The sequence below is a fragment of the Andrographis paniculata genome, unplaced genomic scaffold (genome assembly GCF_009805555.1).
Source record: "Andrographis paniculata isolate CXL003 unplaced genomic scaffold, ASM980555v1 Contig83END, whole genome shotgun sequence".
NCBI classification, from domain to species: domain Eukaryota; kingdom Viridiplantae; phylum Streptophyta; class Magnoliopsida; order Lamiales; family Acanthaceae; genus Andrographis; species Andrographis paniculata.
The window spans coordinates 2,081,777-2,100,236 of NW_026137621.1; the positions used below are offsets into that span (position 1 = coordinate 2,081,777).

General features: G+C 33.4%; 1 protein-coding gene across 1 annotated transcript; it reads left to right on the top strand.

Moving 5' to 3' along the window:
- The first annotated feature begins 5,275 nt into the window (after positions 1-5,275).
- LOC127241729 (fructokinase-2-like) lies at positions 5,276-8,883 on the top strand. The gene is made up of 4 exons (XM_051260903.1): positions 5,276-5,761; positions 7,418-7,750; positions 8,386-8,502; positions 8,563-8,883. The coding sequence occupies exons 1-4, from the start codon at positions 5,354-5,356 to the stop codon at positions 8,692-8,694; spliced, it is 990 nt and encodes a 329-aa protein (XP_051116860.1). The 5' UTR covers positions 5,276-5,353; the 3' UTR covers positions 8,695-8,883.
- Positions 8,884-18,460: the final 9,577 nt, after the last annotated feature.

An 18,460-nucleotide genomic window follows, 5' to 3' on the forward strand; every position in this document is an offset into this window, starting at 1 on the left:
AATGAATTACAAAGCAAGTGAGAGCATAAAGAGATGGATTGAAATAGGGTTGGGCTTAGGAGTGGTTATTCTTGACCCACAACTAAGGCCCAAATATTTTGGGAGTCCAATTTTATATACAAATAATATATATATATATATAAGCATTATAAATGTATATGTATTATTTTGAAAATGGTATGTTTTAATACTTTTTAAAATTTTTAAAATAAATAAAACTGATAATTATATAATTTTTTTTTAATTATTTATATAAAAATAAGAATTTGTTTTCATTTTTTTCACCCGGGCTCTTTAAAACTTATATGTTAAAATATAATTTATACTTCCTCAATCCCATAACAAAGTATTACTATATATCTAACATTTAGAAATACCTTTACAACTTATAATATATTATAAAAATATCATTACTTTTATATCACACATATTAATAAGATTATTTTAGTCATTTCTACTGTATTTCTACTGCATCCAAATATAATACTAATATTTCTAAAATTATGTGAAAAACAAATAGATATGAGTGAGTATATCTAATATATATATATATATATATGGCATAAAATTTAATAAAATAGATTATATAAATTTAGCTTACAAATCTTATCTAATTAATTTTAAGATAAGGTTCTAATAGATATTTTAAATGATATTAATACGAGTAAAAAAACATAATCCACATTTCTTAAAAGAGATGATATGATGTTGAATTATAAAATATTTTAAGTCACAATCTTCTCAAACTTTTAAAAAATATTTTAGCTTTATCATACATAAAAATATGGCAAGAAATCATGTAGCATATAAATGACTAATTTATTAATAATATATATATATATATATATATGGCATCAAATTTAATTAAAAAGATTATGTAAATTTTTCTAAAATTTAGCTTACAAACTTTATCCAATTAAATTTTAGGATAAGGTTCTAATAAATATTTTCAAAGATACTAAAACAAGTAAGAAAACATAAAGGGAAAAAAAATATCAAACATTTCTTAAAAAAGATGGATCAGATGCTGAATTAAAACATATTTTAACTCAAAGTCTGTTTGTTTGGGGGTTCGGATTTTGAGTTGAGATTTAACTAGTAAAAATTTTGAATTTGAATAGCTGTATGATGTGATATAAATAAGTGTTGATGTGATATTTTTTAATGTAAAATTGATTTTTAGTATAATATAAAAAATAAAAAATAGGTATTTGATTTGATGTTTTTGGAAGAAAAAAATGAGATGAATAGTGTATTTAAAATTCAATCCCCTAGACAAACACATCCTAAAAAAAAAAAAGAAAGTATTTTAGCATTTATCATACATAAAAATTATGGCAATAAATCATGTAACATAAAAATGACAAATTTATTATTAATTAATAGTGAAATGCAATAAATCATGATAAAATCATTATCGGATGATAACAGGGTGAGGCAATACCATATATGTATATTTTTTGGATGACGAAATTAAATGTCATGCTATGCTCCTTCTACCATTTTAGACTATTGATTTTTATTTATTTTCTTTAAAATAAATTAATTTTAAACGTTACACATTCAACTAATATTTTACTTGAGAAAAAAAAAAATTAAATATACAAAATAAAAGTAGATACACACTCTTTTTAGACATTTTATTTTATTTTTTAATAAAAAATAAAAAAAGGTTTATATATATATATATATATATAATATATACATAACTTGAGATCATGATTTAGTTGGTAATATGAATTTAGAAAGGAGATTTTAATGTATTTCAATTTAATAAATTTGAAATTGAATTCCTTAGTTGGATACATTGAAATTTGTAAAGATAGTTGAAATATTTGGGTAAACGGTTTTTTTAGTTCCGTATCTGAACCCTTATTATTTTAGTCCCGTAAGTGGAGCCTGTCGCAAACTAGTCAAATAAGTGAAATTTTTTTGCTGTTTTAGTCCTCCGGCACTGGAGACGCCTGTGTGGCTCGTCGGAAGTGACCTGTCCGCCAGGTCAGCGACACATGGCGGACACATGGATTTTTATTTTTTTTTAAATTTTTTTTAATTGGACCAAATAAAAAAAATAAAAAAATGCAAATAAAATTAAAAATAAATTAAAAATAAGTTTTAAAAAAAAATTGAAAAAATGAAATAAAAAATAAAAAATCCACGTGTTCGCCAGGTGTCGCTGACCTGGCGGGACACCTGGCGGACATGTCACCTCTGGCGAGCCACGCGGGTGTCTCCGGCGCCAGAGGGCTAAAACAGCTAAAATTTTTCACTTATGGGACTAGTTTGCGACAGGCTCCACTTGCGAGACTAAAATGATGAAAGGGTCCAGTTACAGGACTAAAAAAACACTTTACCCGAAATATTTTTTCTAAATTCATTGTGTTTGAACTAGTATGTAACCTATATGTGGAGTAATGTGATATTTAATTTGATTTTAAATTATAAATAATAAATTTCTTTTAACAATGCAATATATATAGAATATTGTCCCACACCGGTAAACATATAAAAATTTCACTTATTACTAATTGATTGATTTTAGGTTAAAAATTCGAATATCTTCTTAACAGTATATATATATATTTAAATTTGGATAGTAATAAAGGTAAGAAATGAACCAAAGGTAGCATAAAAATAAAAGATACAAAAGCATAATTAATTAAATTGAAGATTTATAGTAATCAATTGAAATATTTTTGGTCCAATGAAAATATTTTATCTAACACTACGGTGAGCAGGACAATCACTATCCATACTAATAAATATTTGTAATTATTAAATAAATGTTAATGTACCCAACTAATAATTATTGAGGTCCTACTCTTAAGGCTTAACCAATGGAAAATTACCTATTTATATCACTTGAGTTAATTAAAAACCATATATACACTCATAATTATCGCCACCAATAATAATAATAATAAGTCCCGTAAGAGATGACCTGGTAGTGTAGGGATTGGACTCATAACCGTGAGGTCATGGGTTCAAACCCCCGACGTCTCAGGTCACCTGCCATACATAGTTACTTTTCAGTCGGACCTGGTTTGTAGGGCATTAGGTTCGTGCGCACTTTCGGGTAGCGGCTACGAGTTAAAAATAGGGTAATTTGTTTTTTTTAATCTCCTATCAAATCCACTTTATCATTTTAGGATCTTTAAGTGGACCATGTTTGAAAATAGTCCCCTAAGTAAAAAAAATTCGCTAAAATAGTCCTCTGGTGCCGGACTCGCCACACTGACCTGCCATTGCTGATGTGGCAGTGACGTGACTGGCATGTCATCGCCACGTTAAAAGACTATTTTAGTGAAAATATTTTACTTGTAGAACTATTTTCAAGCAGAGTTCATATAAAATCCAAAAAATATAAAGAAGGTCATATACGAGATTTAAAAAATAATTACCAAGACATTTTGTAAAATAAAAAATTTAAAAAAATTCTATGTATTGTGGACGTGACATTTATGTAGCGATGACATGTCAGCCACGTCACCGCCACATCAGCAATGACAGGTCAGTGTGGCAAGTCCGGCACCAGAGGACTATTTTAGCGAATTTTTTTTTACTTACGGGACTATTTTCAGACATAGTCAACTTAAAGTTCTAAAATGATAAATGAGTCGGATACATGACTAAAAGAACAGTTTATCCAAAAAAATAATCATAAGTTCCGTAAGAAATGATTGTGGCACGGTCATGACTTCAAATCCCGACATCTCCAAATTTTGTCTAACCATGTAACATATCTTATCTTCGACATTTATCAACTAATTTAGATTTTATTTTTATTTGATAAAGTCCTACGTTATATGCAAAAGTATTGTTTGTAATTATTTTTTTTTCTAATTTAAATTTTTTTTGCCGTAATATAGTAATTTATTAAATTTCAATAAGTTCATTCTTTTCCAAAGAAAGTTTATCAGGATTGATTTCTTAAAAAATTTATTTATAATACTACTTGTTTTTTAAGAAATTTGATTTGTATTCAACATTTTTATTTGTTTCAATTTTCTTTCGATATTTTGTATTTTTAAAACTGAAAGGTTTGTCATGCTTCATAGATGCATTTAATTTATTAGAACTTTATATTTGTTCTTCTCGGATATGAATTTTAGCCGGTGCATGTTATATGGCGACTATGTTGATATAAAAAATTAATCAAGTAATTTATTTACAATTCTCTAGCACAGTTCTCTTTTTAATGTCACGAAATATAACTCATTAAAGTGACAATAAACAAATTACGTTATAAACAAATCACCAGCTAATAGTTCAATATATTTTGTAATAGATAATGACTTGTATCTGACATATATCCCAAAATTTCGTTCGGAATTCATTTTTATGCGTTGAGACGACACAATTGACACATAAATTGTGTACAAATATATATATATATATATACAAATATGAAATATTAGACATTTCATTGTACACTAATTGTATCAAAGAATAACTCTTATAACTTGTCGGTTTAAGTCTGTTAGCGTTGATGCATTTAAAATTGTATTTTTCGAATAAAATATAAAAAATTTAGATTTCATTAACATTGTTCTAACAATTAGCTATAATTTTTTTTTTATAATCGATTAAACTAAATCATTTTGAATTTGTACATGTAATACATGATATTTAATATCAATTTCAATATACATGCAATAATATAAAACATTTTAAATAAATATTCACATATATATATATATATTTTATACTCTCTCGTTCCCATATAATTTGTCCCTATTTTTTATTTTCGTCCGTCCCGCATAACTTGTTTTTTCTATTTTTGGAAATATAATTATGCACTTTAATCGCATTTTAAATTTTATAATTTTTTTAATTTTAATTAAACTATTTATTTATCTTAATCTTAATATATAATTATTTTTACTAAATAATAATTATTTTTACTAATACATTTTTTTAATTATTTACTAATTATACTTTACCTAAAATTCGTCTCTACAGTAATACACCCATATTACGAGGAAGCGAAGGAGTAAAAAATATGACAATTAAATCAAATTAACACATTTCTAATTTGACGTAATCATTGCGTCTAAACACACCCAACATTCAACAATTATTTTTTTTTTTTTATAAATAAAAACACTAACGTGAACAAACGCTTATCTTCTTCCTTACTTCAGAGGACTCTCTCAACTCATAATAGTAACACAATATAAACTTACCCCCCATTGGGGTCTACCCCTACCCACCCAACCACCCGGGCCCACCGTCTTACGCTTCTTCTTCAATATGGACTATATAAATTCCTCTCCGATTCAGTCCTCCCTTCTTCTTCCTCACCCATTTCTCAATCCACTCTCTTCTCAGATTCCGACAATCTCCCCAATCCATGGCGGTCACCAACGGATCCAGCACCAATGGCCTCATCGTCAGTTTCGGCGAGATGCTGATCGACTTCGTCCCCACCGCCTCCGGCGTCTCTCTCGCCGAGGCGCCTGGTTTTCTCAAGGCTCCCGGCGGCGCTCCGGCCAACGTCGCCATCGCCGTCGCCAGGCTCGGCGGAAAATCCGCGTTCATCGGAAAACTCGGTGACGACGAGTTCGGCCGCATGCTCGCCGGGATCTTAACGGAGAACGGCGTCTCCGCCGACGGCGTTAACTTCGATAAAGGCGCCCGGACGGCGCTCGCGTTCGTGACCCTACGCGCCGACGGCGAGCGTGAGTTCATGTTCTACCGCAACCCCAGCGCCGACATGCTCCTCACCCCCGACGAGCTCAACCTCGAACTCATCAGATCTGTAAGTCCTCTTTCAATCTGAATCATTTCCACATCCGCCGATCGCCGCCGCATGTCCGAATCGAAATCCAAATCCATACTTGGATTAATTTATTTTTAACAAACCCTCGATTTTGATTTCTTCCCCCTTTTCTGCAACTACCAGTGTTTCCTTTCCCCCTTCCAATTGTACGGTTTGAGTGAATCTCACGCGCTTTAGGTAATTCTAATTTGACTTTTAATCCATATTTGGGGTCAAATTTCTTCACTTAGATTGGCTGATGCCTCATCAAATCCAGCGAGGACCGGGCCCCACAACCACGCCATTGATGATTACATTCAAGGATCGTAACAGAATTTGCATAAAGTTTCTCTTCTTATTTTCTTCTTTAAATTTGAAAACTAATTCTGTTATCAGGTCGAAAGATTCTGCTCTAAATCCCAAACCCTAATTTCTTGAAAGAATACTTTTCATCTATGCTTTTCATCACCATATTTATCAGTTCTTGGAACTGCTGCTTGCTGTTTTTCTGTGAAAGTTTTCTTCGATATTCGAAAGCGATAGCATTGAGGACTTTTGTATTTTCAAAAAAATCAATTAATTAATTTTTTTTTAAATGTTCAATGAATCGAATCACCTGACGTAGAAGGCAGTAGTTGTATTTATTGCATTCGGTGTATTTATTTTATTTTATTATTATTATTATTATTATTATTACAACTGTGGACCACATTTTAGTATTCTGGTATCTCTGTGTGGGATTAGAATATGTTCGTATTCGATTGTTTTTATTATTTTTATTTGTTTTGTCAACTAGCATGAAAAGGGCTTCTGATATTTTGTAGTATAAAGATTGATGAGATGAGATATGATATTTTGGGGGCATACATAAGTGCCTTTCGATTTTGGAGTAATGTTTTGTTGCTTATTGCCTTTTTGTTTCTTTATGCATCATTGTGTTTTTGTCTTCAATTTAAATAGAGATAATCTTGGCCGATTATAGGGTGTATTTCTTCGCGATTTCGACGTTATTGGCAATATATATACTTTTGTATTTATAGTATTATGTGAAGACCCTTTATTGCGTTTAGATATCTTTTGGGAGTGTTTTGAAAATTTTGGATGGTTTGGGAATCGGAAAAAGTTAAATAGAAAAATGTTTCTTTAGATGGGTTTGGAAAAAATTTGGTTTGATTTTGGTATTAAAATAATGTATGATTGGATGTTTTGTGAGAGGAGAAAATATATTTTTTAAAAAAAGCGCAGAGAAAAATTTGGAGTTTGGGGCAAAAGAAATGTACCCTTTGTTTGTTTGAGGGTTTGGATTTTGAGTTGGAATTTGAATATTAAAAGTTTTGAATTGTAATAGTTGTATGATTTGAAATAAATAGGTGTTAATGTGATGTTTTGAATGTAAAATTAATTTTTAGTATAATATAAAAGATAATAAATAGGTGTTTGATTTGATGTTTTTGCGGGAAAAAAATTTGGATGAATAGTAGGATTTTACCAAAATCCTTCAAGAGAACACACCCTTAGTGACTGATCTGTTTAAAAGTTTTTGAACCCAAAACATCAAAAATTTTCCAAAGCACAAACAAACGTCATATATATATATTTTGATCGGGATTCAAGAAAGGTTTGAAAATTTTTTGATTTTGATGTGTGTGTGTGTAGGCGAAAGTGTTCCATTACGGATCGATAAGTTTGATAGTGGAGCCGTGTAGATCGGCCCACTTGAAGGCGATGGAAGTGGCGAAGGAAGCCGGGGCGTTGCTGTCGTATGACCCCAACCTGCGGCTTCCTCTCTGGCCGTCAGCCGAGTACGCCAAGGAGCAAATCATGAGCATATGGGAAAAGGCTGATGTCATAAAGGTGAGCGACGAAGAGTTGGTATTCCTGACGGGAAGCAGCAAGGTCGATGACGAGGATGCTATGTCCTTGTGGCACGACAAGCTGAAGCTCTTATTGGTCACTCTCGGAGCAAAGGGCTGCCGGTATTATACTAAGGTATGCGTTCAATCGCCATTTCCATTGATTACTTTATACAAATTTTTTGATATCGTATTGGCCGTTAAGGCCATCTTCAATGGATCGCCTTTTTTGATGCAATTACTGCATATATAGAGTTTTTGCACTCCAATGAAACGCTATTTTTGATACAAAAAATGGTGTTTGCTACAGTGCAACAATGCCGGCTTGTTATTATTATTTTTTTTCCTAAATTTTTTTTACATATTAATTCTTTTATTTATTATTTATTATTTATTATTTATTTTTAATTTTTTTTAAAAATATAATATTAATTGTAGATATAAAAAGTAGTTTGAAATAATACTCCCTTTGTCTCTGTCTGTCTTTTTCATTATAAACCAATGTATTATTTGTGCAAAAAGCAAATGTTACTATTTTTGCGGGACGGAGGTAGTATTTAAAATGAAATATTTTGAAAAATATTATTTTTGGAATAAAAAATAAAAAATAGAGTTGTGGGTTAGAGTAAAAATACTGTAACAATTGCATTTTTTAATTAAAACAGTATAAATTGAACTTGTGGGTTGAAGATGGTCTAAATGTCACTTTACCGGGACTTGAGTTTGTTTTTAGAGTAGAAGGTTTTAATATTATGACTTGATTGGGCGCAGCACTTCCGTGGAACGGTGGGTGGCTATCATGTCGAAACGGTTGATACAACTGGCGCCGGCGACTCTTTTGTCGGCGCTCTTCTTGGAAAGATCGTCGACGACCATTCCATCCTCGAGGTATTTTTTTTTTTTTAAAAAAAATATTAATGGCTAGGGACTTATGACTTGTGGTTGTAGGACGAGGCCCGGTTGAAGGCGGTGTTGGAATATGCGTGCGCGTGCGGAGCCATAACGACGACGAAGAAAGGGGCGATCCCGGCCCTCCCGACGCACTCCCAAGTCGCGGCCCTTCTCGACGCCCCGAAATGAACATTTATCATATATACATACCTTAATTTTTCTTTGCTTTGTTTGATAATTTCGAAGGTTTTGACGTTGAGGTGCATATTTATGTGCACTTTTGTTGCCCGAAGATCTTATTTTCTATAAGTTGGGTTGGGTTGGGTTGGGAGTAATAAATCAATCAAAGATGAACTTGCCTCTCTATTTGGGCATATATGATAGTGATCTTTGTTCTTTCTTTTTCCAATTTTGTATTGTTCACTCAATAATTGACAATCTCATAAAATAATTGACGGATATGAGAAATAGTCTATGGGTAACTTATATAGACATGCTTTTATGTTAGGCATGGATATTGGTGTAGGTATTATAAAAAAAATATGAGTGATTGTTTAGTGTTTTACTTGCATATATTTATTTATTTAGTTGTGTGAAATATGATCGAAAAAAAAATATTTGGTAATTAAACATCGATTTTTTATAATAGAAAATATATACTCTTTTTGTCCCATAACAAAATATTTATTTTTTCATTTTAGTCCGTCCTATAACAAAATATCTATTTTTTCAATTTAGTCCGTCCCATAACAAAGTATCTTTTTTTTTAGTAATTGTACTATCTACCTAACATTACAAATACCTTTACAACTTATAATATATTACACAAATGACATTATTTTTATATCACATATACTAATAAGGTTATTTTAGTCGTTTATACTTTATTCCTACTATATCTCAATATAATACTAATATTTTTAAAATTACGTGCAAAAAGCAAATAGATACTTCTTTATGGGACGGAGAGAGTACATGTATACATATATTATATTGGGAATTTTTTTAGAATATTATATATTGTATTAATGTGTTTATATATTGTAATTTTGATAATATTTAAGAAAATTGTGACATTTAAAAGATTTTTTTTTTTTTTAGTTTTGTAACTTTCTTTATCATTCTGGATTAAAATAGTTTTGTAAGTGATTTTGTTTTTGACATATTTAGTCTTCCGATGCCGAAAGGCCTGCGTGTCATCTTGGAGGACACATGTCCCCATGGAATATTACTTTTCGAAAAAAAGATTGTTTTTTAATTTCATAATTGAAGATTGCATAAAAATTTTGGCAAATTTATATTTCCTCAATTATTTAACAATCTATCTATTTTTTCATTTTGGTTCGCCCCGTAACAAAATATTTATTTTTTTTTTAGTAATTATATTATCTACCTAACATTACAAATACCCTTCCAAATTACAATATATTACACAAATATCGTTACTTTTATATCATACAATACTAATAGAGTTAATTTAGTCTTTTTACTATTATTTTTACTTTATCCATAATATTATACTAATATTTCTAAAATTTTGTGTAAAAAATAAATTGATATATAAATATGAGACGAAAGGAGTATAACTTTTGTGTTAAAATAATGCATAGAATTTTCATATTTGTCCGTAGAGTAAAATTCTTTGTACGTATATATATTTTTTTGTAATACATTATGGAGTAAAACTTGTACCAGTTAATTTTATATATTTATATTACAATTTATGCATCACACACACAGATATAATATATATATATATTTATATATATATTAGCCACTGAAAATAATAATTTTAGGAATCACAACCATTTTCTCTTAGGGACACATATACATTTCTCTTGAAATTAATAATTACATATTTCAAATTTCCTTTACTTTTTCTTTTCTCATCAGTTCCTACATTAGGTAACATCGATGTATAACTTTATAATTAACGATTTTAATTTTATCTTCATGTTTCACTCTATCTTATTCCTCTATTTAACCAAAATTCATTCTCCGATAAAATCTTAAAAAGAGTTTTTAAAACAGTGAAAACAACATTAAATTTAATTTATTTTCTTACATAATTCCAATTGTTATTAATAAGAATATGCCTCTTAAAATTTGTCATTTCTACAATTTTACTTTACAATATAATTATTTTGGTCATGCATACAGCGACGAACCCACGTGGAGACTTGGGTCAACCCCCTTTAATTTTTGTAATTTGTTAAAATTCATAATTCTAAAATTTTATATTATTTACTTGTGCTTAAAAAATATTACAAAAAACACAATCATTGTTAGTACTTAAACAAGATTGTAAGACACATGTTTAAACCGAGAGTGGTATTACAAAATTATGTATAACATGAGATGAAAGTCACAAAAATACTCTCTTGGTATTAATAAAACTACTTTCCTCTTCTTCACCCTCTTCCTCTGTTCCTGGCTTGTCCTTAGCTCCAGTCTATGGAAAGCATATGGGAATTCTATTTTCATCTTCTTTTTTTACAGCATATCGCTTCCCATCCTGAAAAACTCATCGAACAAATAGGTCTTCACCTTCTCCAACAATATCATATCTTTACATCTCATCAGAGCCTTAAAAAATGGCTGCAAACCCGCGTTCACAACCTCCATCCTTTTTGGTTAAACTCTTGTAGATCAAGTGGTGAGACATCTGTAGTATGACGGCGAGATCTTGAGTTCGATCCCGGGTGGATACGTGTGTGGGTAAAAAAAACACTAGAGAAAAACCCTCTATCCTTTCCGGAAAACCGCCGATGGCTGATGGAGAATTTGAAAATTAGGGATAGGGATTTGATTTTGAAAATTAAGGTTAGACATTTTATTTTGATTTGGGCATGAAGACTAGAATCACAACTTCTTGCAACAATAGCAAGTGCTTCTATATTTTTATTGACTTATATATATTTTTTAGTTTTCTTTTTTAAGTTGGACTAGAGATCTATTTAAAGTTAAAACATTGATGGGGATTTCAATATTGTGGGAACTGTTGTTTTGTTGCAGTAGGTTATGGTATTAGTGAAGATTGTAGCTTTTGTAATGCTCTAGTTATATTTGGTGGTAATTGTTAGAGTTTTAAGGGTATATTTTGGTTGAGGACATGTTGGTAGTGGGGTTGTGAAATGTGTTGAGAAGTGATTTGTTGGTGTGACTATCGGTGGTAATTGTTTATTTGTATATTCAACAGTGAGATGAATGACGTCACCACCAACGGTTCCTCTCGCGCTCCTTCGACCGTTTTACGCTCCCAAATTAAGGGTGGGTCGGAGATGGTGGTGGCGAGGGAGGGTGGCTCCGCCGGAAAGAGGGGTTGGTGAAGAAGCCTCCGGTCAGCAGTGGCGGTGGTGAGGAAGATGACAATGGAAGATGGTGCATAAAAACACGTCATTAGGTCTGAGTTTAGGGTTTGGTAGAAGAAATATCACAAATTGGGGTGTAATTGTTTTTACTACTCCCCAAATATTTTATATATAAAACACTCATTATGGGCATAACGGTCCATTATAACTAGAATGTAACACCGTCAGTTATGTTGGCAATGAATTTTCTTATTGCTATTTTAGTTGATGTTTTCATGTGGCCAGACATGTTTGCAGGTGGGTCAGACAGCACACAAACTGCGGGTCTGCATTCACGACCCCAAATTCAAGAAGGTGGTCCAACTGTTAATTGATCCAATTCAATTTTCGGTGGAGTCCCAGTTCAAAAGAAGAACCGCAGAAGCTGGTTCCCTCCCCGCTAAGTGGATGAAATTGATTGAAATCCATTGTAACAAACTTTGGGTGATGAGAGATAGTGTGAATTTGTTAGAAGAATATTCAAGATGAAAAATACAAGTAAGAAGATATACAACAAAGAAGAAAAAAATTTGAGTTGGGCGAGTGAAAAATTGAGAGAAAAAGTGAGTGCAAAAATCAACTTCATGAGATAAAAATATAGTAGACAATATTGGGTGTATGGATGGCTAGTTGAGCAACATTAGGAAGAAAATGTGTTGCTCTTAAGGTAGCATCAAATATAGTCCTATTTGTAAGTTGATTTGATCTTTATTGAGTGTGATAATACATGGATTGGAGACCTCAGATGTAGGTCATGTTTGACTGAACTGGGTTATCAATTTCGTGTATTTCATTTTTCAACTTACAGAGTTTGCATGTTGTTTGATCGTCTCATAAATTGTCTATATAAATCTGCTTGCATTGTGTTTGTATTGTTATATTATTTCTATTTGATTAAGTAAATTTCGGGACCAATAATTGGTATCAGAGCATCATCTTTAACATATTACCGAAAAATTATCCAAAATATGCGAGAGAAGAGAACTAAATAGTTCATCCAGAAATTTGCCCAAAAATTTGATTCGAAGTTAATTCATGCGATGGACAAACAATCTGAAAATACTGAACAAAAATATGTTGATAAATCAATGAGACAACAAAAAAAATCGAAAAGAAAAATTTAAAGTTAGCAGCAAAGAGGATGTTGTTACTTTCACCTTACAAATATTGAAAAGCTTAAAGAAAATAATGACAACAACAACATTGTCAAGATGGAAAAGAACTGTTGATTTTCGTAAATGAATACCCAAGGGCCGTCTGGGAAGATTGAAAGCCAAAAAGGACCTGTTGATCGATGAAAACACGAAGCTAAAAGTCATGAATGGTGAGATGTGTGTTGAGCATGAGAAAATCTTTGACGAGGCTGCTTATTTAAGAAAGAAATTTAAAGATGTTGAATATTAAAATAAGAAACTCGTGGATGAAAATAATAGGCTGCTGAAACGGAATTCAAACTTGATAAAGTCTCATCAATTGTGAAAACATACTATTGAAACGTGACTTGGATTTAGCGGTCTACCCGACCTGAAACCAAAGTGAAAAGGTTGTTTCAATTGGCAGGGTTCCTTTTGGGCTTATCCTAATTAATAAAAAATAGGCTTAAAGTTTAGGGTGTTTTGGGGTGCTTATAAATAGATAGCTATGGTTCCTAGTCGTAGACATAATTGTAACTCTCTGAATCACTATAATAAAATCTCTCTGGTTCCTGCTCGTGGACGTAGGTTGACATACTGTCACCGAACCACGTAAAACCTTTGTATTCTTTATTTGCTTTATTTCTCGTTTTCTCATAACAAGTGGTATCAGAGCCATATCTGATTGATTGAAGATGTCCTCGTATAAGTTTGATCTGGAGAATTTTAATGGGTCGAATGACTTTACGCTCTGGAAGCTCAAGATGAGGGCACTTCTGGTTCAACAAGGATGTGCGGCTGCGTTGGAGAGAGAATACAAGTTTCCTAAAGACTCGAATGAGGAAATAAATAAGAAGATTTTGGATAGAGCTCATTCCGCGATCTTGCTGTCAGTTACTATGAGGTGTTACGGGAGGTTGTAGATCAGACGACGGCTTTTGGGCTATGAAATAAACTGTGTGAGAAGTACTAGAGTAACTCTCTCACGAACAGGCTATATAAGAAGCAACGTCTTTACAACCTCCGGATGTCCGAAAGTACTCAGGTAAAGGATCATCTTATACCTTTAACCGTATTATTCTTGATCTTCAAGGGGTTGAGGTTAAATTAGATGATGAAGATCAAACCCTAATTTTACTGTGTTCACTACCTGGTTTATATGAGAATTTTGTAGATACTATGCTATATGATAGAGTTACAATTTCTGTTAATGATGTGAAAGATGTCCTTATGTCCAAAGAATTAATAGAAAGGTTTCTCTGGAAAAGGGATCTAGTTTAGGTCTGTTTCCAGGTAAGAGAAGACCACATGAGAGGGGCAACGAGAATAGGAGGTCACATTTGAAATCAAAATCCTCTAGCAAAGTTAAGTGTTATCTTTGCAAGGAGAAAGAGCACATTAAAAGGGATTGTCCACAGAAGAAGAGAAATACAAAAGTTGATTATAGTAATAGTGGTAGTAGCACTGCTGTGGTACAAAACTGATGATGGGGAAAAGTTCTGACAGCGTGTAGTGCTAGTACTGCTGATTCCTGGATTATGGATATCGGTGCTTCTCACCATATGACGTTCTCTCGTGATCTACTCACTTCTTCTAAGGAGTGGAATGAAACGGTGAAGTTAGTTGATGATGGGTTTCTAGCCATAAAGGGAAGCGGGATAGTGTAGATAAAATTACATAACGGTACTGTCAGGAAATTTGACTGTTGGTATGTTCCTGAACTGAGAAAGAATTTGATTTCTCTTGGCACCTTAGCCAAGAATGGTTTAAAATATCATGGTGAAGGTGAGTGACTGAAAGTCTTGAAAGGTGCTTTAGTAATGATGGAAAGAAAACTGCAGCATGAAATTTATTTTCTACAGGGCAGTTCAGTGATGGGAACGATGGAGGTATCCCAGTCATTGGATAAACATGATGACAAGAAAAATTTGTGGCACTGTTGATTAGGTCACATGAGTGAGCAAGGATTGTTTGTGTTGAGCAAGCAGGGTTTATTTGGTGAGGATGTGACAGGTAAAATTCAATTATGTGAGGCTTGTGTAAAACGGAAGTAACGCAGGGTGAGGTTTAGTGCCAGTCATCACACTTAAAAAAAAATTCTAGACTATGTTCATCCAGATATATGGGGTTCTTCTCCGGTGAAAAAACTTCTTACTTTGTAACTTTCATAGATAATTAATCTAGAAAAGTCTGGTTATACTTTTTGAAGACTAAAGATTAGGTGTTTGGGAAGTTTAAGGAGTGGAAGACCATGGTTGAAAAACGAACGGGTAAACAAGTCAAGACTCTAAGAACTGATAATGGGTTGGATTTTGCAACGCTCCATTTGAGACACCGTACTGTACGACACACACCATAGCAAAATGGAGTTGCAGAGCGAATGAACCAAACTCTCATGGCGCGTGCTAGGTGTATGCGCATATTTGCTGGCTTATCTAAGCAATTCTAGGCTGAAGCAGTTAACACTGCTAGTTATCTGGTCAATAGATCTCCATAAACTGCAATTGACTTAAAAACCCCTAAAGAGGTATGGTCCGGTAAACCCTTTGATTACTCTAATATAAGAATATTTGGATGTCCTGCATACACTCATGTGAATGATGGTAAGCTGGAGCTGAGGGCGGTAAAATGCATATTTCTAGGGTATGTAATATGAGTAAAAGGTTATCGACTGTGGTGTACAAATGGTAAAAATCCTGGTAAATTTCTTATGAGCAGAGATGTAACATTTGATGAATCCGCTATGCTTGATCAGAGTAGAGGTTGTAAAAGTATTGCAGGTATAAAAGATTGTGGTGCTAACCTGAGGGTGGAGTTTGAGACTCATGACAGATTTGTGTTAGAGGAAGAGCAACATGATAATACTATTGATCAATCCGATCAACCAGATCAGTCAAAACCTCAAGGGAAACCGGTTGAGGAGGAAGCTGATGATGTTGGTAGTGGGGTTGAAGAATCTATAGCAGCAAGAAAGGGAAAAAAAAATATTCAGAAACCAGCTAGGTTTGCAGGATGTGTCAATACATGTGACATGAATTCTGTGGCTTACGCATTGGAGGTTGGTGATGATCTTGGCTCTGATGAGCCAAAGACATATAAAGAAGTTGCGGCGAGTAAAGACGCAAAAACTTGGATTATAGCAATGAATGAAGAGATGCAGTCTCATGAAAAGAACAAGACTTGGGATCTTATTGCACTACCAAAAGGGGTGAAGCCAGTGGCATGCAAATGGGTCTTTAAAAGAAATGAGAGAATTCCTAGTGTTGAACCTGCTAGGTTCAAGGCGAGACTGATGGCAAAAGGGTTCTCACAAAATGAAAGAATCGATTACCATGAAGTCTTTTCTCCTGTGGTGAAACACAAAACCATCCGGGTTCTTTTGGCAATAATGGGTGCTTTTGATCTAGAGCTGGAGCAGCTTGATGTAAAAACAACATTCCTTCATGGTAATCTAGAAGAACGAATTTACATGTCTCAACCGGAGGGGTTCAACAGTTCTAAAGGGGACCAGGTATGCTTGTTAAAGAAATTTCTATATGGCTTGAAGCAGTCTCCGAGGCAGTGGTATAAGAGATTTGATTCTTACATGGTGTCTAATGGTTATACTCGTAATCAGTTTGATAACTGTGTTTACTCGAAAAAAGTTTCTAGTGATTCCTTTGTGTATCTGTTGTTGTATGTGGAGGATATGTTAATTGCAGCTAAAAACATGGCTGTAATTGATACCTGAAGGCTCTACTAAAGGGTGAGTTTGAGATGAAGGATTTGGGTGCGGTAAAGAAAATACTGGGTATGGAGATCTGGCGTGATAGAGAAGTAGGACGACTATGGGTTTCTCAATAAAATTATGTTGAGAAAGTTTTGCAGGCATTCTCTGTTGATCAATCCAAACCGGTACGTAATCCGGGTACTTTAAACTTGATCGGAGCGCTATACCGGCTCTAGATGAAGATGTTAGCTACATGAAGACGGTTCCATATTCAAGTGCAGTTGGAAGTCTTATGTATGCGATGGTATGTACGAGACCGGATCTTGTTTATGTGGTTAGTGTGGTGAGCAAGTTTATGGATAATCCGAGTAAAGCTCACTGGGGAGCTGTAAAGTGGATCTTGCGATATTTGAAAGGAGCGTCTGATAGTTATCTGGTATATGATGATAAAGGCCATGGTGATGTTCTGGTTGTCTATGCAGACTCTGATTATGGGGGTGACTTGGTGAAACAAAAATCGCTGACTTGCTTTATCTTCACTCTGTTTGGATGTGTAGTCAGTTGGAAGTTTACAACGTACGGTTGCACTGTCGAATACTGAGGCGGAATACATGTCAATGACTGAAGGTATTAAGGAGGGTATTTGGTTACATGGTCTGGTGTAGATTTTGGATCTGAAGTTGGAAAAACCAATGTTATTCTGTGATAATCAGAGTGCTTGACTTTGGCTAAAAATCTAGTGTATCATGAGAGAACCAAGCATATTGATGTAAGTTGAATTTTATCCGTGATGTTCTGGAGGAAGACAGGTTTTCTATTCAGAAAATAGTTACAGAACACAATCCAGCTGATATGTTGACAAAGGAGCTACCGATGGAGAAATTCGAGCACTGCTTGAACTTGGTGATTATTCGTAGGAGGTAAAGTCCTCTCGGGGCATCTGGCAGGAAGGAGACGACTGAGAGATACTGACGAACCTTTGGCGGTTGGAGAAAATCCAAGTCAAGGTGGAGATTATTGAAACGTGACTTAGATTTAGCGGTCTACCCGACCCGAAACCAAAGTGATAAGACTGTTTCAATTGGCAGGGTTCCTTTTGGGCTTATCCTAATTAATAACAAATAGGCTTTGGGTTTAGGTTGTTTTGGGGTGCTTATAAATAGATAGGTATGGTTTATAGTCGTATGACATAATTGTAACTCTTTGAATCAGTATAATAAAATCTCTCCAGTTCCTGCCCGTGGACGTAGGTTGACATACCATCACCGAACATACGGTGACTACAATGGAATTGGATACACTCAAGTAGCTGAAACCTATCACATAACATTCATCAGAGGTGGACTGTTTTCATAATCAACTGATAATAAGGACATTTGAAGACTGAATGTTGCTCCCAAACATTTTGAAAATCGCAGGAAGGCTCAGAGGTCGGGCATACAACAATGATACTGCAGTTACTGCAAACGAATGTGACACTAGGAGCTGGATTGTGATCGGATAAAACATGATTTTTTCCTTGGTAGAATAATTTTTTGTCCATAAAACACTTGAAGAGCAAAATCTTAGAAAGATTGGCATGGATACCAAATGTGTGGGAGAAAACATGTCTATTTGCTCTATCCATGCATAATATTAGAATGAAGCCCGTTAATTTGAACTCCAACAACGAGTTATTTGAGGAAAAAAGTCAAAATTTAGATGATGATAAATTGAGATATGAACCAAAATAAATCAAAGAAGATCTGGATTCGATGGATGGA

Excerpts from the sequence above, each read along its gene's own strand:
- LOC127241729 (XM_051260903.1), top strand. The coding sequence starts at position 5,354 with ATGGCGGTCACCAACGGATCCAGCACCAATGGCCTCATCGTCAGTTTC. Across the intron at positions 5,762-7,417 it reads ACCTCGAACTCATCAGATCT|GCGAAAGTGTTCCATTACGG; the intron begins GTAAGTCCTCTT and ends GTGTGTGTGTAG. Across the intron at positions 7,751-8,385 it reads GCTGCCGGTATTATACTAAG|CACTTCCGTGGAACGGTGGG; the intron begins GTATGCGTTCAA and ends GATTGGGCGCAG.